Source organism: Pelodiscus sinensis, chromosome 16 (genome assembly GCF_052426305.1).
Source record: "Pelodiscus sinensis isolate ZL-2025 chromosome 16, ASM5242630v1, whole genome shotgun sequence".
In the NCBI taxonomy this organism is placed as follows: Eukaryota; Metazoa; Chordata; order Testudines; family Trionychidae; genus Pelodiscus; species Pelodiscus sinensis.
In genome coordinates this window covers 23,537,094-23,562,071 of record NC_143067.1, presented here as the reverse complement: position 1 = coordinate 23,562,071, position 24,978 = coordinate 23,537,094, and the positions used below count along the sequence as shown (strand labels likewise).

Genomic DNA, 24,978 nt, shown 5'->3' with positions numbered 1-24,978 from the left:
CACTGTGTGTGTGATGACACGTCTGCACTGTTCCTGTAATTTTGCTTGCTGGATGGAATGCTCCATAGTGGGGACCATCCATTAGTTAAGCCTTATTTGATAAGATGTGATTTTATTTGACTTTACTTGTTACATTGCATTTAAACTGGTGGTGTCCCTTAAACTAATTACAAGGTAAATCTTCTTAACTATAAAACCAACGAGGCTGTGGAATAAGCTCCCAAAGAAAACTGTAGAATCTCCCATCACTTGGGACAGTTATACTACACTGGATAAAACACTGGGAAATGTGCAGCAGGAAACAATCTTTTTGCAAGCTTTTTCCATCTTTAACATCTCTGGTCACAGAGATCATTTTAGCAGAAATATTCCACTATTCTGGGATTATTATTTGCTTACATGCTGAATTATCACTGATTTCAGATATAGAGCCAATTTCATACCTGGCATAAACCTTTGATTTCAGTGGAATCAGAGCAGGGAAGGGATACATTGGGCCTAGTCTATCTCCAGAAGTTCTGTACTTCTCACCTTGTTTCATTCACTTAGCCTCTTGAATCCCTTTCAAAATTATTTTATGTGGATGATTTAGAAACAAAACCAATAATTCAGCAGAATGGCCTCATTTTCCCCTGTGAACTGTCGTGCTTTGACTTGTCTGAAGTTGCTCTACATTTTCAAGGTACTATCCTTGACATGCAGATCTCAAAGTGCTACATTTCTTAGCTAAGAGTACTATGTTAACAGGTACAAGGATGTTTTTTCTAACTTCCATGCTTGCAAATTCGCCCTGTGATCTCAAAGTCAAACCTCTCTTTCGCAAATATCAGCTCAGGTGCTGGAATGAGGAGTATTTCAGAAATGGAAATTAGAATAAAATACAGAAAATTATTTTGGTTGAGGCAGACACCCTGCCTTCAAACATTTCAGACAAAACAGTTACAGTTTGGTAAAGTTATAATCAACTGAAAACAGGCTTTTATAATTGGAAGTGTTGAGCTCCTTAATAATAGATAGTGCTAACAGCCTTGCCTATAATAATCCCTCCCTCAGGGATTCTTGCACTCAACAGCCATACTTAGTACTTGAAATGAACTCAACAGAAATGTAATGAAAAACTTTGTATTGCATGTGCCAAGGTATCACTTAATAGCATTGTCACAAGTGGGCTCCAAAAGGCCTTCATTGCACAAACAGTTCACACCTTTTAGAAGTAAATTTAGTACAGGCAGTCCCCGGGTTACGTACAAGATAGGGACTGTAGGTTTGTTCTTAAGTTGAATCTGTATGTAAGTCGGAACTGGCGTCCAGATTCAGCCGCTGCTGAAACTGACCGCCAGTTCTGACTTACATACAGATTCAACTTAAGAACCCCAAGCGTCCCCAAGTCAGCTGCTGCTGAAACTGATCAGCGGCTGATTCCAGGAAGCCTAGGGCAGAGCAACTCTGCCTCGGGCTTCCTGTAGTCAGCACTGGTCAGTTTCAGCAGCGGCTGACTTGGGGACGCCTGGGGCAGAGCAGCTGGGGTGCTGCTGGGTTGCTCCAGTAGCACCGCTCCTTGGCGCTACTGGACCAACCCAGCAGAACCCCATCTGCTCTGCCCCAGGCATCCTGATTCAGCCGCTGCTGAAACTGAACAGCAGCGGCTGAATCAGGACGCCTGGGGCAGAGCAGCTGGGGTGCTGCCCGGTTGGTCCAGTAGTGCCCAGAGCGGCGCTGCAGAACCAACCGGCAGCGCCCCAGCTGCTCTGCCCCAGGGTCCACAACAAAAGCCTGGTCTGGGGGGGGGGCACACTAGCTGCGCCCCCTGCCCCCAGCAGACCAGGGACACGGGGAGCAAAGCCGCAGCGGCAGCGGGGTGCCGCGCCTCTGAGGCTTTGCTCTGGCAAAGCCTCAGAAGCGCGGGAACCCGCCGCGGCTGCGGCTTCACTCCCGGTGCCCCTGGTCTGCTGGGGACCGTCTCCAGCAGACCAGGGGCACCAGGAGCGAAGCCGCAGCAGCGGCGGGTTCCCGCGCTTCTGAGGCTTTGCTCTGCTGCGGCTTTGCTCCCGGTGCCCCTGGTCTGCTGGAGACGGGCTCCAGCAGACCAGGGGCACCGGGAGCAGCTTTGCTCGCCCCGGAGGTCGAGGTGGCGGATCGCTGCCTGCGAGCTCCGGGGCGAGAGAGCCCCGTTCGTAAGTGCGGATCCGACATAAGTCGGATCCGCGTAAGTCGGGGACTGCCTGTACTTGTAAAAGATGTCAGCTTAAGAACCCTGGAGACACAGCTCTATCTTTATAATCAAATAAGATAGGGCATGCACAGTAACAGGGCTAGATTCCTACATGTTCTACGCTCTATGACAGGGCTATTCAACTTTAGAAGCCCTGGGAGCCATAATGATACAGCACATGCGAAGGGCTGCAACTTAAGTATGATTGCATATATATGCAAACATATGCAAATAGCTTCTTTCACACTGATAGGCAAAAATATACAAAGATTAAGGCAAGACTACAAAACACATAGGTCCCATTTAAATCAGTTCTCCTGATATTAATAAAATGCAATATTTACCCGATTTTCACCCATATGATAGCACTTTTAATGAGCAATGACAGTCCACGAATTTAACTACTAAAACGCATATTAAAAAAGACTATTATATTGACTCGCCATTGTGGAGTGTTCCCAGTGAAGGCCATGTTCAAAGGATCCCACCCGCGGGCCACATGTTGAGCCCAAACCGAAACTGCACCGTGGGCCGCAAACAAACAGTCTGCAGGCCTCATTTGACCCATGGGCTGCATGTTGAGTAGCCCTGATATATGAATTCAGCCCTATCCTAAAAAGGCCACGTCTAATGATCTAAATATTGTGGTGATGCTTAGAGCCCTGCACAGATACAAAATGTTGTATTCACATTTGTATCTGCAAAAATGAGCTGTGGATATTCACATCCATGGATGTGGATACCCATGGATATAAAGCAGATATCCACAAATTTGCAGAGTTCTAGTTACAAAATGTGTATCCACGTCTGTATCCACAAAAATGAGTTGCAGATATCTGTGGATTTGCAGGGCTCTGGTGATGGTTGTATTTGAAGTGTATAGAATTCTGAGTTCAGTCTGTCCTTAACCTCTGTGCCTTAGCCTTAGTGTAAAATGTGGTGGTGGTGGTGGTGGTGGTTATACAATATAGAAACTTGTCCTCCAGAAGCTTAATAATATCTTGCATCATCTCATTTAACAAAAGGGGAGTGGGTAGTTATCACTTTCACTCAGTACCAGCCTCTACTAGATTTGATCCAAACACTAAGCGGTGAGAGGTTTTGCATCCCAGCAGTAACTCCACATGAGGCAACCAGTCCCCTTCTTGTTTCCTTAAGCGGCTACATCCTGCAAACTTCGCCCAAAATTTACTAATCGGAGCCAATAGACGTTTCCCCTATTTAAGTCTGGAGTGAGCGCTGCAGGATTTAGCCCTATCTAGGAAAACTCCTTGAGCGACATCACAGTTGTAAAGACAGCAATTTCCGGGCTTAGGAACCGCGCAGCATCAGGGAAGGCTGGAATCGTTGCTGCTTCCTGTATCTGTGAAAACTCCGCTTTCCTCCCCCGAGCAGCCTGCAGGTGGCGGTGGCGGGTTAGCGCTTTCCAGGCTGTCCTACGAACGGCGCCGGGGGGCGGGTTTTTTTTCCTGCAGCACTTGTGGCCACGCACTGAAACAGCAGGTGGTGCCAGATTCCACGTGGAAGCGGCTACCCCAGTGTTTGTGTGCGTGTGCGCGGAGATGTGTGTGCGCTGCAGGCTGGAGCTGCGCTCAGCGCTCCACTCCCCGCCTCGCTGTCAGTAGCGCTTGGAACCAGACGTCTGCAGACCGCAGCGCTGTCCCTTCAGCCCCAGCCTCCTGCGCCCAGTCCTGCAAGCTCGGCCCGACTCTCCGAGTGGTTTGCAGTGAGTACAGGGCTGTGCGTGGCTATGGTGGGAGCGGGGTAAGGTTGCTGCGGGTGTGTTTTGTGTGCGGTGTGCAGCGCTCCCGGTGTGCCAGTGTAGCTTCACCACTAACCGCAGACAAAGAGCTGAGCCTGAGTGGCATTGTGCCAGGGTGCCTGTCCCGCTCCGACTTGGGATCAAGCTAAGGGAAGGGAGTGTATGGAAAGAAGGAAACCCATTCTTATATTCAAATTGTATCTTCTTTAAACAATTGCGTACAGGAGAGCAGCGTCCAGCCTGAATAGCAGCCCCATCCTCTGATATATCACAGGAGAAGGGGAAGCATGCCCGTTTCAGCAGCATTCATTTCTATGCACTTTGTATGCTGTGTCTTAACAAGGATTTTCATAGCTCCAGACACCAAAAGGCTAAAACAAGAAATGTGATGGAAAAAAAATACTGGACAGCCAAGTTTAGCTCTGGTGTAAGTCCACAGGCACCAGTGGAATCACAACAGGGCATGCATTTAACCCATGTATGAGGGCTTTTTTGCAACATGGTCCTGATTTGCAACAATATTTGCTGTATTAGTGAGATGGTGAGGGGTTTTATTTGGACTCACTTTGGGCCTTTTGAGGAGTTTTTATTTGTTTAATTGTAACTTAAAGTGAAGTTGTCCCTGATCTGATATGCTTTGTCTCTAGCAAGCCAGTAGAAAAGCCCAAATGAGCAATGACTGATATGCAGAATTCAACAGAGCAGTGGAAGGCAGAATCCTCTTCTCCATCTTCCATCTCTTTTGCCACCTCCCATCCCCATTCCCTTGTAACATCAGTCGTCTTGATTTGCCTTAGGTCTGGAAAGTGAGTTCCAAGAATGGTGAAGCTGGGGAGTAATTTGAGTGACAAGAACAGCAAACAACCATCCGGTGAAGATGGTTTTCAGACAGTTCCTTTGATCACGCCCTTGGAAGTAAATCACCTTCAGTTCCCAGCTCCGGAAAAGGTAACGCTCCTATCCCCCGCCCCCTCACACACACCCTCAGATAGAGCAACCAGGTCTCTGCTTTTTCACTGACTTGTTTAGTTATTGGTCTCTAGCAGGCATTAAAATGCAATTCTTGTACCTGATCAATGCAACATAATAAAAAAAGGGTTTCCTTTGTTGATGGTTTTTTTAACTCAACAGACTGACACATGCAAACCAGAAAATGTTCCCTCAGTATTGCAGGTTGGGAAAAGGCTTAATATATTTTTTCCTAAAAATGGCATGAACATTAAATGGGAAAAAGCTTAGAATGCACCTTAACAATAAAAGAGATTATGTGAGCAAGTGAGTTTTGCACCTACATTGAGAGGAATGATATGACTCTTGTATAATAAACATATATTGAAGGATATCTAATTTTAATTACTCAAATCGAGATATGTTTTCTGAAGTGTGGCCTTTCAACGGCCATTTGATTTTAATTCAATTTGATTTATCTGAACCGAGCAACTGAATTCCCCTATAGAAAATGTGATAATGGGTCATTCCATGTATCCTTTTCTTCCCTATTGGCTTCTGTGAGGGAGCAGCTTTTTCTCCTAGCCAATCAACATTCACGTAATTTAAGTGCAGCATTAAATGTTCTAAAATCGGCAGTAGTGATTGGGTGGTGTTTTTTAATGGTATTGTATGTACTGTGAAATTATTTTGTCTCTTTATGTACAGTGATGATACATGTAACAAGACAATAATGTGTGATACCATTAGGACAGCTCACAATCAGATCAAATGTCCAAGAGATTTTACTGTCATTGCTCCTTATGAAAAACAAAGGCTTGATGCATTGTGGTACTTAGATACCTCAGTGAAAAATGCCATGCTGATACAAAAGACAAAGTGAAGGATTAAATCTCATGGGATAATGATAACAGCAACATTAACAGAGATAATGGCTGAATTATGGTGGTAATAAAAATATATAAAAAGCACAGACACCATGGTGATGGACGTAGGAAAACTATCTAGAATAAAAGAGAATACATACCAGTGTGTGTGTGTATTAATTCTTTATATATAGAAAATACAAAACTGTGTATATATCTATAATATGCACACATATGTACTTATATTTGTGTGTTTATATATATATATAAAATTACATACATATAAAGATATTATTTATAGAAAATAAAGACACATATATAGCTATATCTGAATCTATATCTGTGCCCATCAGAACTAAATTAATTGACATGCATTGGCAGAAACCATTATCCCATGTCAAATCATGGGAAAATGAGTTTGAATCTTTTTCCATTTGCATCGGTATCAGTGCACCAGTGTCAATTAAAAGTAACATAATTGCAGTCAACAGTGACACTGGTCTGAATTGGTGTAAATGAGAGATAAACCATCTCTTTATCTCTAGTTCTGATAATGAAGGCTGGAAATTAATAAAATGCACTAAAACTATCATGATTTATCAAAAATGTTCTGAGAGGCTCTAGGGGAAATCACGGATGCATAGGAGCAACTCGTTTTGATGCTACCACAATGCAGTCAGGTTCAAGCACTAGCTGCCATACAGTGTGGGGTTTAAATCACTTAGGTATTGTCTGTCATCTGTAAAATTTAAATACAACATTACAACTGATGGATTGATAATGAAACTGATGATTATCATATTGCAGTTATCTGTTGGTGAAAAGCCATTGTAATGTATTGGTCTAAATGGATTCCCAGACAATCTTTCTATTTAAATGAATGTGTCAATAATTTATATTCATCTGCATGCACATGTAGTTACTGCACTTGTTAGTTGTGGCACATTCCCTTGGCCATATCCTTGTCTGAGGGACAAAGTCCTTGATCCAAAGCCCATAGAAATCAATACTATTGATTTCTATGGCCCTTGAGTCAGCTCTTAGGTGTATTAGAGCAGGATTTAACAGTACAGAAAGTCTGTTATTAAAAAGGAGAGGATTTTTTATAAGAATCCCCAACAATCCTTGTTAATTTATTATTTATAGGATAAATTCTGAAGGATGAAAGTCATCCCATGGCAGAGGGTCTGTGTAAGGCCCTATTAATAAGCTGAACCTAAGGAAAAGACTAACGCGAGTGGGGGTTAAGTGGTAAGGGGGAATTTCATCTTACTCAGTGTTTGTACAAGCAAAACTCTTACTGACTTCAGAGAAACTTTGAGCCTAAGAAAGGACCTTGGCCTACATTTACGTTTGGATTTTTTCTGAAGTCAGGGAGCAGGAGTTTTTTCTATTTTATTTTTAAAGGAATTTTACTTTCTGTCTGTCCATGACACAGTTCTGTCTGCTGTGGATTATGGTTTCTGAGAGTGAAAAATTGAGCCAAGCTGACTTTTTATGCCTCTTAAATCAGTGGTCAAAGGGTGAACACTCATTTGTGATAGAGGGTTGTCATGGCTCTCCTCTTCTTAAATCCAAACCAGTTGCTGCATATTTTTAACCACAAGGAAGCAGTGTTCTAGTTATCTGCCTTCCTATGTTTGCCCATCATTGCCATTAATTACAGCTCTGTTGCCAATGTAACAGAGAAGAATATGTTTTGGCATCTTTCCTTTAAATGAAGTCCTGAAAAATCTCTTTCATTAGTAAGCTCACCTGCTGAAAGCTCTCCCTCTTGAGCATACCTAGGGTATTAGAACTATTCTTCTGTAAGGCACCACACGTTCTAAGGCTAGGCGTGAACTCAGGTCCTTGTGCACAGCTTGCAGGAAATTGAGGCTAATTTCTAAGCTGATGAGGGGATTTGGGCACCTAGTCCTTCAAATCAAAACTGAATGTCTTTCTGGAAGACTGCATTAGCTAAACACAAATTATTGGGCTCAATACAGGGCTAACTAAATGAAATTCTATGGCCTGTGTGACATTGGATATTATAAGAATGTTAAGAACGTAAGAACGGCTATACTGGGTCAGACCAAAGGTCCATCGAGCCCAGTATTTGATCTTCCAACAGTGGCCAATGCTCGATATCCAAGAGGGTGAATGAACAGAACATGTAATCATCATGTGGTATCTCTCTTGTCATCCATTTTCAGCCTCTGACAAACAAAAGCCAGGGACCTATCCCCATCTATCCTGCCTAATAGCCATTGATGGGCCTAACCTCCATGAATTTTTCTAGTTCTTTTTTGAGCCCTGTTAAAGTCCTGGTCTTCACAACATCTTCTGGCAAGGAGTTCCACAAGTTGGCTGTGCGCTGCATGAAGAATAACTTCCATTTGTTGGTTTTAAACATACAAACTATTAATTTCATTTGGTGACCTCTAGTTCTGCTGTTATGGGAACAAGTAAATAATTTTTTCCTTAGTGACTTTTTCCACACTAATCATTAACCTCTATCATATCCCCCCCTTAGTCTCAACCTTAGTCTCCTCTTTTCTAAACTGAATAGTTCCAGTCTTTTTAATCTCTTCATATGAGACCTGTTCCAAACCCCTAATCATTTCTGTTGCCTTTTTCTGAACCTTTTCCAATGCCAATATATCTTTTTTAAGAGGAGGTGATCACATATGTAAACATTATTCAAGATGTGGGAGTAATGTTTTATATAGAGGCAATAAGATATTCTCTGTCTTATTCTCTATCCCTTTTTAAATTATTCCTAACATTCCGTTTGCTTTTTTTGATGGCCGCTACACATTGAGTGGAAGTTTTCAGAGAACTATCCACAATGACTCCAAGATCTCTCTTGAGTAGTTATAGCTAAATTAGTCCCCAACATAGTATAGTGTATGTATAGTTGGGATTATTTTTTCCAATGTGCCTTACTTTATATTTATCAACATTAAATTTCATTTGCCATTTTGTTGCCCAATCACTTAGTTTGGTGAGATCTTTTTGAAGCTCTTCACAGTCTGCTTTGGTTTTAATTATCTTGAGCCGTTTTGCATCATCTGCAAATTTGCCACCTCACCGTTTACCCCTTTCTCCAGATCATTTATAAATAGGTTGAATAGGATTGGTCCAAGTGTGGATCCTTGGAGGACATCACTAGTTGCTTCTCTCTATTCTGAAAACTGGCCATTTATTCCTACCCTTTGTTTCCTATCTTTTAACTAATCAATCCATGAGGGCACCTTCCATTTTATCACATGACGACAATTTACTTAAGAGCATTTGGTGAAGGACCTCGTCAAAGACTTTCTGGAAATCTAAGTACACTATATCCACTGGATCCCCCTTGTCCACAAGTTTGTTGACCCCCTCAGAAAACTCTAGTAGATTAGTAAGACATGATTTCTCTTTGGTTGACTTTTCCTCAACAAATTATGTTCATCTACGTGTCTCACAATTTTATTCTCTACTATAGTTTCAACTAATTTGTCCAGTATTGACCTTAGACTTGCCAGTCTGTGATTGCCAGGATCACCTCTAGAGCCCTTTTTAAATATTGACATCACATTAGCTATCTTCCAGTCATTAGGTACAGAAGCTCATTTAAAACCACAGTTAATAGTTTTGCAATTTCACATGTGAGTTCTTTAAGAACTCTTGGGTGAATGTCATCTGGTCCTGGTGACTTGTTACTGTTAATTTTATCAATTTGTTCCAAAATCTCCTCTAATGGTATCTCAGTCTGGGAAAATTCCTCAGATTTGTCACCTAAAAAGAATGGCTCAAGTTTGGGAATCTCCTTAACATCCTCAGCCATGAAGACCAATGCAGAGAATTAGTTTGGTTTCTTGGCAATGACTTTATCGTCCTTGAATGCTCCTTTAGCATCTTGATTATCCAGTGGCCCCACTGGTTGTTTAGCAGGTGTCCTGCTTCTTCTGTAGTTAAAAATATTTTGCTATTACTTTTTGAATTTTTGGCTAGCTGTAGCATCTTGATTATCCAGTGGCCCCACTGGTTGTTTAGCAGGTGTCCTGCTTCTTCTGTAGTTAAAAATATTTTGCTATTACTTTTTGAATTTTTGGCTAGCTGTACTTCAAACTGCTTTTTGGCTTTTCTTATATTTTTACACTTTATTTGACAGAGCTTATGCTCCTTTCTATTTTCCTCATTAGATTTTAACTTCCACTTTTTAAATAATGTCTGTTTATCTCTCACTTCTTCTTTTACTTGTCTTTTAAGCTACGGTGGCACTTTTTTTGGTTCTCTTACTGTGTTGTTTAATTTGGGGTATACATTTAAGTTGGGCCTCAATTATGGTGTCTTTGAAAAGTTTGCATGCAGGGATTTTACTTTTGTCACTGTACCTTTTAATTTATATTTAACTAACCTCCTCATGTTTGTGTAGTTTCCCTTTCTGAAATTAAATGCCACAGTGTAGGGCTGCTGAGATGTTTTTCCCACCAGAGGGATGTTACATTTTATTAGATTATGGTCACTATTTCCAAGCAGTCCAGTTATATTTATCGCTTGGACCAGATCCTGCATTCAGATCCTGCATTTAGTCCATTTAGGACTAAATCAATAATTGCCTGCTCCCTTGTGGGTTCCAGAACCAGCTGCTCCAAGAAGCAGTCATTTAAGGTATCAAGACATTTTATCACTGCATCCCGTTCTGAGGTGACATGTACCCAGTCAATATGGGGATAGTTGAAATCTCCTACTATTATTTTTTTTTTTTATTTTGATAGTGTCTTTAATCTCCCTTGGCATTTCATAGTCACTATCATTATCTTGGTCAGGTGGTCAATAATATATCCATATTGCTATATTCTTCTTCTTAGAGCATGGAATTACTATCCATAGAGATTCTATGGAACATTTTGGTTCATTTAAGATTTTTACTTCATTTGATTCTACATTTTATTTCAAGTATAGTACCACTTCCCCACCAGCATGACCTATTTTGTCCTTCTGATATATTTTGTACTCTGATGACTGTATCCCATAGAATGTCCTCATTCCACCAAATTTCTGTGATGCCTATTATATCAATATCCTCCTTTAACATGAGGCACTCTAGTTCACCCATCTTATTAGTTAGACTTCTAATGTTTGTGTTTAAGCACTTTAAAAATTTGTCACTATTTATCTGTCTGCCATTTCATGATGTGTTATTCTTTTTCATTTGATTGTATCTCATCTGATCTGACCCATACTTCCATTCTCTTCACCTGACTAGAACATAGAGAATCTCTATTAATAGACCCTCTCCTAAGAGATGTCTCTGTCCGATCCATGTGCTCCTCCTTACCCGTTGGCTTTCCTCCAGACCTTAGTTTAAAAACTGCTCTATGACCTTTTTAATGTTCAGTGCTGGCAGCCTGGTTCCATTTTGGTTTAGGTGGAGTCCATCCTTCCTGTATAGGCTTCCCCTTTCCCCAAAGTTTCCCCAGAGCCTAATAAATCCAAACCCCTCCTCCTTACACCATTGTCCAGTGGCGTAGTGATGCAGGGGTGGGGGGAGGTGGTTGCCCCCAGGCGCCACGCTAGAGGGGCGTCAGTTTTGCAGTGGAGGGAAGAACAGTTTAGGATATTGAAACTGAGCGCGAAGCGGGGGCAGTGCACAGGGCGGGGTTTGAGGCTGAGCATGCACAGAACGCAGCTGGTGCACAGGACCCGTCTGCAACTACAACCCCCACAATTCCCTTTGCTGCCAGTCGGTCGGAGATGCCACCCATTGGGCCACAGCATCTGGGTCCTCACCTGTAGCCCCTCCAAGAAACCGCAGCCTCCGATTGGCCAGAAGGCACGTCAGTCTGGCTGGAAGCGGAACGGCCCTGTGTGCTGGAGGGAGCCCCATGTGGTGGTGGGATAGGCAAGGGGTAGGGTGCAAATTTTGCCTTTGCCCCCGGGCGCATAACAGCCTTGCTACACCTCTGTTATTGTCTCATCCACGCATTGAGACTCTGAAATTCTGTCTGTCTACCTGGGCCTGCACATGGAACTGGAAGCATTTCAGAGAATGCTACCACAGAAGTCCTGGATTTCAATCTTTTTCCTAGCAGCCTGAATTTAGCCTCCAGAACCTCTCTCCTATCATTCTCTATGACATTGGTACCTACATGTACCATGACCACTGACTCCTCCCCAGCATTACACATATGTCTATCAAGATGTGTCGAGAGAGCCACAACCTTCTCACCAGGCAGGCAAGTCATCATATGGTTCTCCTAGTCATCGCAAACCCAGCTATCTATGTTTCTAATAATCAAATCCCCTACTACTAACACCTGCCTTTTCCTAATGACTGAAGTTTTCTCCCCCTTTCAGTGTGAGAGGATACCACAACATCATCTGGAAGGAGGGTCCCAACTATGGGATGGTTTCCTTCTGCTCCAGTTGAATGTTCTCCTTCCCACTGGGAGCCTTTCACCCTCCTTAACAGGACTGGGGCTGTCTGATTGGAGGTGAGACAGTTCTGCAGTGCCCCAGAAAGCCTCATCTATGTACCAGGCTTAGCTCCTCCAATTCAGCCACCCTGGCCTCCAAAGCCCATACGCAGTCTCTGGGGGCCAGAAGCTCCTTGCATTGAATGCACACATACACTACCTCTCCATAGGTCAGATTCGATTATCTAATATACCCTTCTGCCCTAAAATTTGTAACTCCATGAATTTTTTTCCCTCTCAAATGCAAGAGGTATCATGGTTTTGTGGGGCTATAAAGATCAGCTCTGAACCTGGAAGAAACTTTTCTCCTTGGCAGGAGCAGCACATTTTATTTATCTGCCTTGCCAATCCCAAGACTGCTCAGAGTGAGAGACTCTCCATTATTAATAATCCTGGGAAGTAGTATTTTAAATTTTCATGATTTGCACTTTGCACTATCTGAACTGTAATATATTACATGTGCCTTGGCAGTGAAGTGGGAATTACATGAGGGCTGCATGTCCTTTTCTAAATGAATAATTTAAAGTTTTCACAGTGCCAGTTACATTAAGTATTATTTCTCATTTGTTTGGGGGAAAAATGCAGAGCTTAAGCACAAATATAAAGTGGCAATAAATGATATTACATTTTGCTAGATTTGGAATTCATATCAGTTCATTTTCTGAATCTCCTACTTCATCATTTTACAGATAAATCAGATTTTAATATGAAAATGTAAAGTTTTTCTTTGTTACATTTCACATCTATTATATTCAAAGCAAATAGTTTTAAATATTATTTCCTTGATTATGGTCTTTCTTTCTTTCTTTCTTTCTTTCTTTCTTTCTTTCTTTCTTTCTTTCTTTCTTTCTTTCTTTCTTTCTTTCTTTCTTTCTTTCTTTCTTTCTTTCTTTCTTTCTTTCTTTCTTTCTTTCTTTCTTTCTTTCTTTCTTTCTTTCTTTCTTTCTTTCTTTCTTTCTTTCTTTCTTTCTTTCTTTCTTTCTTTCTTTCTTTCTTTCTTTCTTTCTTTCTTTCTCATATAGCAATTGAACATCTGGAATAGCCAACATTCTGACTATTTAATTCTCCCAGGATGTAAGTAATAGTTTGAACATACTCACATAGCATCTGATCCATTGTTCCTTACATCATTATACCCATAGTCTGCCAAAACCAACACATCTTTATGCACAAGGAGCTTGATTATGGACTCATTGCAGACAAAGAGGATTTTGCTTTGAACTCCAGTGGGATGAGGATTAGCCCCAACATAGCAGGTGCATTTTGATATGACTTCTGTGAGTCTTTTATTAAAAGACCTCATCAGCCAAAATTCTGCTTGTATGCAAGGATGAGTATTTCCTACAGGAAATGGAACAGCATGGCATATATAGCTTATGCCTGCCTACATTCTCATCCATTTTAAAGGCCTAATAAAAAGCCATGATGGAGTGTTGTTATTGATTGGTCTTGCTAAAGAAGTGTGCTTTAGGGAGCAATTTGAATGAAGAGCGAGAGGGCAATTGGTATGCATGCACGGCATTCAAACATGTATACTTCATGAAAAGATGCACAAAGATATGGGTAAGGAGAAGAGTCATTGAGGAAGAAGGTTTTGGTAGACCTTGGGTAACAAGCGGGGAAGTAGGCGGAGAAGTAGGCAGAGAAGTCAGTGGGAGCAGTGTGTTGTAGAACAGGAGCAGGTGCAGCAGGTGTTGCAATGCTTGAACAAGATGTGAAAGGTGATATGAAACAGAGAAAAAGAGCAGACGCTGAAATGATCTAGCAGGTTTCAGATTATTGAAGCAATCGAGAGATGGCATTTGCATCATCATTTGGTCAAGGTGTCAAAAAAAATGAGGTACATAATTCAAATACTAGGAAATGAGATGTAAAAAGGGAATTTAAGATGAGCTAAATTACACAAAGGTTTCTATGGAAAAATGGTCACGTGTCCTCTGCATAGAAATAGGGCCTGGAAAATGAGTGAGTTTGAGCACATAGAATTCTGTAAACAATGTTCCATTTGAGGAGCAGAATGTATTGCTTCTGGAATGAGCAGGAGATTTGGCCTTCTGAAACCACATCCAGCTTGACATCTGCAGAGAGAGCCCATGGATGGACCTGAGGTTATTTTTGGAGAGCTGGGGCATTTGCATGGAGTTTCAGTAACCCCCTCCAAAACCCCCCACCACACTGCTTCCAAGCCTTCTCCTCCCACAGATTAGCTTCATTAGGAATTGTGATCCCGTGAACTTCTGTATCTTGTATTGCCCAAGTGAGACTCTTTGTCCCCTTCTAGAAGCTGATCATTATAAGAGGCCAATGAGGATGCTGCATATACTGGCTAGTGGATTTTCTCCTTTATCTTAAGCAGCAGAGGTTCATGCTTTTAATGGTAGAGTTCCTGGGTTTAATCTTTGCTGGTGACCCATAGTGAGCAGTAGCCATAACCCCATCATGCCTTTCCATAAAATTCTCTTTTATTTCAGTGGGTGGAGGGTTACTTTACACTGCAATATCCCAGTTGGATTAAAGCACTGGGAAGTGGCATGCAGCTTGCATGCAGCCTACTGGGTTTTTATGTGTGGCCCATGAGACATTTTGTTTGTTGTTAGCAGGGTTGCCAGAGTCTGCAGGTTTCCGTCCGCATAGTTTTTTTCCTACCAGTATTTCTAAGGTGACATGCACGTAAAGCCAGGGCACAAGAAGTGAGGTGCATGCTCATTGCATGCAACACTGATCGTGAGAACCATGCATTCCATCTGTAGCCAGTCAAAGCACTACTGTGGGTCAGTTGGCACATCCCGCAAATTCTAGGTACACAAGCACAGTTAGCAAAACTGCCCTATCCTGAGAGACCATCTGGGTTACAACAATCTTGCAGCCCACTGAGATGGAGGAGGGCCACTCATGTGGCCCACTCACTAGCCTAAGTTTCCCATCACTGGATTAAATGGTACTAGAGCTTCCATTTCCATGGTTTAACTTTTTACTCCTCTTACCCCCTGATTCCACAGCAGGCTAAAAGCTTCGATGTGCTCAGATGGAGTGTGCCTTGGAGCCATTTCTGTCCTCTAATGTGCCACTGTCCGAACTTTGCTCCACTTAGCCTTTTGATAGTGGGGGAACTTGAGAGAATAGGTGGCATTTTGTGTTAGGCGGGTGGATAGAGCATGGGTCGGGGAATCACAAGAGCTGGTTTCTGTTCCTGCCACAACCATTGACTTACTGTTGGGTCTCAGCAAAACACTTCCCTCTCTCTGTTTCTGATTCCTAATCTGAAGATAAGGATAATGGTGTAGGTGCTGTTATATAGAGCTCTATGGATGAAGATCACAACAGGCCCGCTAAGTGTTTTTGTTACAAATTGCTGTGTGAAGGTGACTGAAGTAAGAGTTTTAGGCTTCATCAAAGCACTTAAGGAAATGCTTAACTTTGTACATTTGAGTAACCCCAATTGACATTAATAGGACTACTTCTATGTAGTAAGCACATGCTTAAGTGCTTTGCTAGAGTGGGGCCATAAAAGAGGGCAAGAGATAGCTAAACTTGTTTCTGGAGAAAGGTGGGCGGGGGAGGCGGGATCCAAAGAAAGAGAAGCACTTCCCTGTTGAGCTAAGAAGCTCATTTCTCTTCTTAAAGTGTTTTACAACGTATTTAAAAGCATCATTTTGCAAGCAGCTTTCACGGGATGGTTGTACTGTGGACACAAAGTGAAGCAAACCCAGAATATTTTATTTTTGCCGCTTTATTGCCTTTACAGCATCATCTCTGAGTAGCTGAAAGGTGGGACCTAGCTGGAAAATGTAGTAAGTAGTTTGTAAATAAGTTATAACAACAACATAATTTTGCCCAAAGATCTCCTGAGTTGGCATTTGTCTAGAATACACCTCTGGCACCAAGCCTATAGATAGAGGGGTAGCCAGCAGTAAAGCTATATTCTGCGAGATTTCAGTGGGGGCAAATACAGTGGGTGCATCTAGACTGGCAAGATTTTGCACAAATCGCAAAAACTTGCCAGCTGTCTACACTGGCCGCTTGAATTTGCACAAGAGCACTGACTTTGTAATGTACAAAATCAGTGCTTCTTGTGCAAATACTTTCACGCTCCCGCTCAGGAAAAAGTCCTCTTGCGCAAGAATACTTGCTCAAGAGGGCCAGTGTAGACAGGGAAGAATTGTTTTGCACAAAAAAGCCCCGATGGCTAAAATTGCTATCAGGGCTTTCTTGCGCAAAATCGCGTCTAGACTGGCCACAGATGCTTTTGCGCAAAAGCACTTTTTGTGCAAAAACATCCTTGCCAATCTAGACGCACTTTTGTGGAAATACTTTTAACAGAAAAACTTTTTTGTTAAAAGTATTTCCGCAAAATCATGCCAGTCTAGACGCAGCCAGTGTGTTTGAGCACTTCTGTAAGTCTTTGCTAGATCAGGGCCTGGAGGTGCATCTGCACAGCAAGGCTTAACTGAAAAGAAGCTACACAAATTGGGCTACGTCAATTGCATAGCTTATTTATAAATATCTTATTTTGAAATTGGGAGCGTCTACACATCACTTATTTCAAAATAGAGCACTCTTCTGCCGACTATTGTTACATCTCGTACAATGAGGGTTACAGGAGTTGGAGTAAGAAGTCCTCCAGCTTGACAGTATTTCGACTTTCTTTCAAAATAACTGTGTAGACGCAGACTAAGTTATTTCGAAATAATGTTGCTGTGTAGACGTACCTTTGGTGAATAAACATGAAGGCTGACAAGTGTTAAATAGTAGCTATTCAGTGATAACAAAGGCTAAACCGATCCCACTGATAGGCTGAAAAATATTTTTCCAGTATGACATTGACGTGCATGTTGATTTACAAAATGCATAATCATGGATCCTCTGCCCCAAACATCTTAAGCCCAGATCCTCAAAGGAGTTTAGATGCCTAACTCCCATAGACTCCCATTGATTTAAATAGGAGCTAAATGCTTTTGAGAATCCATGCTTTAGTCTAAGTGTATGTCTACACTACAAAGTTAATTCGAACTAACGGATGTTAGTTCGAATTACTTTGATAGGCGCTACGCTAGCACTCCGTTAGTTCGAACTTAATTCGAACTAACGGAGCGCTTAGTTCGAACTAGGTAAACCTCATTCTACGAGGACTAAGCCTAATTCGAACTTACTAGTTCGAATTAAGGGGTGTGTAGCCCCTTAATTTGAACTAGTGGGAGGCTAGCCCTCCCCAGCTTTCCCTGGTGGCCACTCTGGCCAACACCAGGGAAACTCTATTGCCTCCCTCCCGGCCCCGGACCTCTTAAAGGGGTATGGGCTGGCTACGATGCCTGTGCCAGGTGCAAGCCTGCCAGCACCCAGCCAGCAGACCCTGCACCTGGCACGGCTCGAGCCAGCCACCCGATGCCCCCCAGCCCTCCCCCTCTTCCCGGGACCAGGCTGGCGGCTCCCGAGAGCTTGCCCGGGACCACAAGAGGCGGACACCTGCCTGGTCTAGTGCGGACATCGTGGACCTCGTCCACGACCTCCGCACTAGGCACAGGAAAGTGGCCGTCTAGGGCAGGAGAGCTGCCAGCCTGGCCACCCAGGAGCAGTTGTGCATGAAAATCAAGGTGGTCCACTGAGATCCCCGACCCTGAGCCCTGAGCTTACAATGGCCGTACTGGGTCAAACCAAAGGTCCATCTAGCCCAGTAGCCTGTCTGCCGACAAAGGCCAACCCTAGGGACCCTGGAGGGGATGGACCGAAGACAGTGACAAAGCCATTTGTCTCGTGCCATCCCTCTCCAGCCTTCCACAAACTTTGGAAAGGGACACCACTCCTACCCCCTGGATAATACCACTCCGTGGACCCAACCTCCATGACTTGATCTCACTTCTCTTTAAACTCTGTTCTAGTTCTAGCCTTCACAGCCTCCTGCAGCAAGGAGTTCCACAGGTTGACTCTTTGCTGTGTGAAGAACAACTTTCTGTTACTAGTTTGAAGCCTGCTACCCATTCCTTTCCTTTGGTGTCCTCTAGTCCTTCTATTATGGAAACTAATGAAGAGCTTTTCTTGATGCACCCTCTCCACCCCACTCATGCTTTTATAGACCTCTATCATATCCCCCCTCAGTCTCCTCTTTTCTAAGCTGAAAAGTCCCAGTCTGTTTAACCTCTCTTCATATGGGACCTGTTCCAAACCCCTGAACATTGTAGTTGCCCTCCCCTCTCCCACCCTCTCTCTTCCCCTCTCCCACCTCCTTTTCCCAGTCTCCCCCAGTTTTGTTCAATAAAGAGAGATTCTATTTTTGAACACAATTGTCCTTTATTTTGTACATCAGAAGGGGGGCTAGGGAAGGGTAAGTGGAAGGAGGTGAGGGAGGAATGGGGTACGAGCCCTCGATGGGGAGGACTGGGCTGGCTCTGCGGGCTTCTGGGGGTGGAAGCTCTCCTGCAGCCCCCCAATTGCCCCTTCTCCCCAGATGGCAGCCTGCGGCAAGTGCAGCCGGTCTGATGGCCGAGTGCTGTGATGTGCCCAGTGTGGGTACTCCGGGCAATCCAAGCCAGGGCTGCTTTGCAAGCGGGGCACCCCTGAGAATTGTCTGTCCAGGGTGGGGGTCGGGTCCCTTTAAGCACAGCCCTCGGCTAACCTGAGACAGCAGCTCCACGCTCTAAGTCCTCATCTGATGCCCTGCCGGCACTGCTTCCGGCCATCCTTAACCCCGGTTCAGGGTCCACTTAATGTGGACATGCTAGTTCAAATTAGCAAAACGCTAATTCAAACTAGTTTTTTAGTCTGGATCCGACTAAGTTAGTTCGAATTAGCGCTGTAGTGTAGACATACCCTTAGATACTTATCTGCAAGCACAAACCTTTGTGCCTGTGGAGTCACAGTGAATAATGTCAAGGCCCAAATGACAAAAAGAGATGAGGACATGGGGAAGCATGTGCAAAGGAAAAATGAGAGACAGTACGGTGTGGCTTTATAGGTCACTCGGGAGACTAATGCATTTTGACACGGCACAATGAAGATGTTTGTTTCCCTAGGTGGTTTTGAGTGAATGCTTGCTGGTATGGTAGAATCATAGAACACTAGAACTGGAAGGGACCTTGAGAGGACACCAAGTCCAGTTCCCTGACCTCACGACAGGACCAAGCACTGTCTAGATCATTCCTGATAGGTGTCTATCCAACTTGCTCTTATATATCTCCAGAGGTGGAGATTCCACAACCTCCCTAGGCAATTTATTCCAGTGTTTAACCACCCTGACAGTAGAAAGTTTTTCCTAATGTCCAACCTAAAGCTCTCTTGCTGCAATTAATGCCCTTTGCTTCTTGTCCTATCATCAGAGGCAATGGCAAACAATTTCCTCCCCCTCCGTCCCTGTGACACCCTTTTAGATACCTGAAAACCGCTATCTCTCAGTCTTCTTTTTTCCAAACTAAACAAGCCCAATTTCTTCAGTCTTGCCTCATAGTTCATGTTTTCTAGACCTTTAATCATTCTTGTTGCTCTTCTCTGGACCCTCTCCAGTTTCTCCACATCTTTCTTGAAATGTGGTGCCCAGAACTGGACAAAATACTCCAACTGAGGCCTTATGAGTTCAAAGTAGAGGGGAAACATGACTTCTGGTGTCTTGCTCACACCAGTCCTGTTAATGCATCCTAGAATCATGTTTGCCTTTTTTGCAACAGCATCATACTGTTGACTCGTATTTAGCTTGTGGTCCACTATGACTCCTAGCTCCCTTTCTGCAGTACTCCTTCCTAGACAGTTGCTTCCCATTCTGTATGTGTGAAACCGATTGTTCCTTCCTAAGTGGAGCACTTTGCATTTGTCCTTATTAAACTTCATCCTATCTACCTCAGACCATTTCTCCAGTTTTTCCAGATCATTTTGAATTATGCTAATGCACAAGTGCCATAGTTTAGAAACCTTCTAAAACAGTGGTAAACCCAATTGATATGAACAGCAAGGCAGCTCTCTAGGGAAGTTGCCTTCCCCCAAACAGACCATTTCCACTGTAACTTCATCAGAAAGAAGCAAGTAGGGAGCCTGGGAATTTCTTTTGCTTCATTTTGTATTGAGATTAAATGTGAATTGGGGCCCAATTGTCTACTCCCGTATATTGCTGTCAGGAGTAACTGGGGAGTCACACTGTTGTGCAATGAGGGAGAATGAGGCCCTCTATAGTTTCTGTGTTTTATAACAAATAACTCTAAGAATCCCAAGGTACCTTTCTTGGTGAGGTACATGATGTGATATATGGTCTTGGCCTTATGATGAAACTGCTTCAAGGATATGTAGAAATAAATGGTCTCTGATCACTGTATGGATTGTGGAGGTTTCACTGTGGGGTTTTCTGTTATTATACAGTCTAATAGCCAGTTGGCTATAGATTTGTATAGAGTCTACTGCCATTTAATAGCAATAAAAAAGGGGATAATAAGGGGGAAAGGAAAAACTCCGTGTATGTGTGTGTGTGTGCGCGTGTGCACGCGCGTGTTTAGGGATGAGGGAAAAGCTCTGAAAACCAGAAAACCCCACATTTTCAACAAATAAAAGTTATATTAAAAAAATCACACCAAGAATTTTGAATAAGCAAAAGCTACTCTAAGCTGGCAAAATGAAAACGATTTTCACGTTTTCCATTTCTTTGTGAAAAATCCATGCCAGTGCTAGTTTAGACATGCTCCAAAGACATCACTATTAGGTATATGCATTGAGAAGCCTGTTAGGCAGCACCACCTGATGGAGCTCATTCCTATCACTGGATACTGTTAACTTAACCCCAGCTAGGTGATTTTTTTACCCCCTAAGAGGGGGCACTTGATGAACAAGGGGTTCATACTCAGTACCCCTTGCACTGGTTTTATTAATGGCTGTTTAGGAACAGAGTTGAGATTACCATTACAATTATACTGCCTCTACTCAGCCTCTTTCTTTTTCTGCCCAGTCACTCCACCAGCTGACTGATTAAGATACCCTTTGGTTATGTCTACACTGGTGGGTTCTTGCACAAGAACATTTTGCACAAGAACACGTCCACACTGCCATGTGCTTTTGCGCAAGAGCATCCATGACAATGTGGTCGTTCTCTTGCACAAGAAAGCTCTGATGGCCATTTTAGCCATAGGGTTTTCTTGCTCAAGAAACCCCTGCTGCACATCTACACTGCCCTCTTGTGCAAGAACTCTTGCGCAAGAGGGCTTACACTTGTTAGAAAAGAGCGTAGCTCTTGCACAGCTCTTGCACAAGAAGCCCTCTCCTCTGACGCCATACTGTAAATCATCTTGCGCAAGAGCGGGCGGGCAGTGTGGATGCTCTGTGGGTTCTTGCACAAGAATGGCTATTCTTGCGCAAGAGGCCAACAGTGTAGACATAGCCTTGGGGAGTAAATATCTGGCCTTGGGAATGTACCAGACCATATGTAATAGAAGAGCATTCCTGAACACCTCTATTACAGCTCTAGCACAGCCCTGTGAATTAATCTGATTGGTAGAGTAATTAGGACCCCACCCATACAAAGGTTTAACTGCTAGACTAGCAACCAGTGGAGGTGGTGCAAGTAGTTTCCCTGATAACTGGGGATTGGGATTTTTTTCTGTCCTCCTCCTGAGAAGACTGTTACAAAATAGTGCAGTGGGGATCCTTCAGTAGATAGTATGGGCTTGACTAGATTTATTTTCAACATATCAAACTTGATTCCTGGTTGTAGTTGGCATAGCTAAGCCCTTATGATGGAGAGGTCCTTGGCTGAAGTAAAACTGTGTGTAAGAAAACCTGGGTAAACAACGAATGTGCAGGGGAAAAGTATAAATTATATATAGAAACAAGCAAGGCTCTTAATACTTTATAGCTCTGCATTGAGGCCTACTGTGAGAGCATAAGGGAAAACCCTCTCACCTTCAGTTATGGAATTTCTCTGCACACAAGATCTACATTAAACAATTGAAAGAAATGTGAAAGAAGTCAAAAGGATTATGTTGGAAATAAATCAGACACTGTAGAAAGAAAACGAACACTGTTGCCTTACTTCTGCATTGCTTTTTGCAATTACATGAAAAAATATATGCAGCTGGAAACAGCAGAGTGGAAGGGATCTGGGTATTGTGAATGGTTGGTTTAAAAATAGAACATAAGGTATTTCTGAGAACTGATTTGCAGGTGCTTTACAGGTAGTGCTTACAAACGGCAAAGAGGAAGAATTAGGGCCCAATTAGGTATGGGTTTGAATATTCTCAGCTTTGTTTTGGAGAAATCCTCAGATCCTTTACTTTTAACTCATCCTTACTCAAGCAAATTCACGCTAACATCAGTGGGTGTTTTGTCTGAGTGATAACTGAGTAAGGATCACATAGGATTGAACCTTACACTACTCTCCACTGCATAGAAACTGCTGTGTCATTTCAAATGTGCCAAGCAACTGGTGTTGCTTCACCAATATTAGTGTAGTGCTACCAGGGCTCAGACTGGGCTCACTGTGTTCTGAAAAGCTATTTTAATATAAATGCATTTGAATCACTCCTCCTAACTGTCTTAAAGGCTGTTGTGATTGCTACTGTAAAAAATAAAATGGAAGGAATATTATTTAACATTTAAATATTGGCTTTTATATGTTTTGCATTTGAACCCACAGTGGTTTCCTCCTCTGTTTCATATGATTTAAGTGAAGAAGGAGAATTTTAGGGACACCTTCTGGTCCAAATCAGGCTTGATATTCTTCATTTTACAGTTACTGGGGAATTTTCTTCAACAGTTTTTAGGGATTGCCAAGAAATTCCCATTCTTTGAATGATTAAGTTCCTCAGAGCTCCAGAATTTTGTTTCTCACATGAGTCTTTTGCCTTTTTGTGGAAGCCCTACTTTTAGAAACTTTGTGCCATTTCTCTCTCCAGTAGTGTTCTAGGTTCTTTAAAAAAAAAAAAAAAGGAGGGGGGGATAGAAATGACATCTCTCAACAGCTGTCAGAGTACGCCTTTGTGTGCTTGTCTTCGGGTCAGCTCTAGGAATAGTCATATGTTCAGTGTGTAACATTCTTTTTTGTGAGTTTAATATAAAATATTTAGCATTATTCTCACTAGAATATAAATAGGTTTAATGTGGATCAAATTGAAGTGTTAATAATTTGACACGGTCCCTTTAAAAACCTGTAGTTATAGTACCCGGGATTATCTCCCATCAGTCTTATAAATTAAACAGGAACGTGGTTTGTCAGCTCTTTTCAGAACGTTTCAGGAAAAGGTGGAAAGTGACATTGGTGCCTCTGGGCCTAATTGTGAGTGCTCAGCGCCTCATAGGTTTGGGTTTTTTATACCTTTTTAAGAGGGGAAATGGGCCATGCTGTTGCAAGTTCTGTCATTTGAGTGGGATTTCAACATTATGTCTTTGGTCCTGTAGCTTATTAAACAGCACAAGTCGTAATCTCAAAGTCCAAGCACAACTTAAATAACTATATATAATCCATTGGAAATCCTTTTGCAGATTCAATAGTATGTGATGTTCTATGCTTTTGTGTAGTTCTACAGTTTAATGTTTCATCTCAGATGTGGCCCCAATTTCAATGATGGATGAAGTTATTTTACTGAACTATTCTAATCTATTTTACCTGGTTCTCCAATTGCATTAATGTTTGTAACACATCTGAGAGTGTCCAATGAAATGACATACAGAAAAGCCTTTTTCTAAGATAACAAAAACATCTTTTCACTTAAAGCTTAAAATCACTGACATTTTTCAGGTGATCGTGAAAACAAGAACAGAATATCAGCCTGACCAGAAGAACAAAGGAAAACTCAGAGTGCCAAAAATTGCTGAATTCACAGTCAGTTTCACCGATGGCGTAACAGAAAGATTAAAGGTAAGAGATGGTCATTTCATGGTACCTTAGGGTGTTAGCTTTATGTATTGCAGAATAATTGATACATTGGAACAGTGAAAATATCAAAACTTAATGCTGTACTCGCCTCTGGGGTTAAAGAGAGTTTTGCCTTTTAAGAATTAGGTTTTCCAGTGTTGTTGCAGCATGTTGATCCCAGGAAATTAAAGGTGGGTGAGATAATATCCTTTATTAGGCTAATTTCTTTTGGTGAGACAAAATTTTGGCTTACATAGAGCTCTTCCATAGGTCTAGATATAGGCTGTTATTTTAGGAAAAACACAGAAATGACTAGAGAAAGAGTTTTCTGTGCTGGGAAAAACTTTGAGATTTTGAAAAATTTCCCATCGTGAATCATGATCAAGTGTCAAAACCTCAAAACATTTGCAAACTGATAATCCCAAAATATTTGGGTTCCAGTCAATTGAAAGATTTTGGTTTTATATTATCTAATTGTTTTGTTTGGATTTTCACCTTTTAAATTATTAATTTTAAAAAATGATAACTGGCTTATATTTTGAAACTACTTTGAACCAGAAAAATTTAATTTCAACATTTCAATACTTTTAAAACTTGTTTACCAAAATTTGTACAAAATGAGAAATTTGTCAAAACTGACCTTATCAACCAATTGCCATTTTCCAATGAAAAAAATGTGTGTCAATAAATTATCAACCAACTCTATTCTCCAGAAAATGGGCCAGAAAAAGCCCATTTTGGTGGGGGTACTGAATACTCTTAGCTCCTCCTATAATCAAACACAAAATATGACACAACTATTTCTCACTTTTCTCTGAGGAGATCTAATGTTTTAGTTAAGCAATACACAATATAGAATGCAATCTTATAAGATCTGATTCTGATCTCGTGTCTAGTAAGGTCAATTACAATTTTGTCACTAACTT

General features: G+C 42.2%; 1 protein-coding gene across 2 annotated transcripts in view; it reads left to right on the top strand.

Annotated features, from left to right (window-relative positions):
- Positions 1-24,978, top strand: part of NSG2 (neuronal vesicle trafficking associated 2) — a 79,380-nt gene that overhangs the window by 14,675 nt on the left and 39,727 nt on the right. The window contains exons 1-3 of one of the 2 annotated variants that reach the window (XM_006139176.5): positions 3,687-3,938; positions 4,772-4,922; positions 23,936-24,055. In XM_006139176.5, the coding sequence (XP_006139238.1) occupies positions 4,794-4,922; positions 23,936-24,055 (249 nt within the window). In that variant the 5' untranslated portion in view covers positions 3,687-3,938; positions 4,772-4,793. Of the gene's footprint in view, positions 1-3,686; positions 3,939-4,771; positions 4,923-23,935; positions 24,056-24,978 lie in introns of those variants that run through there. The other variant, XM_075900278.2, reaches the window with a different exon arrangement.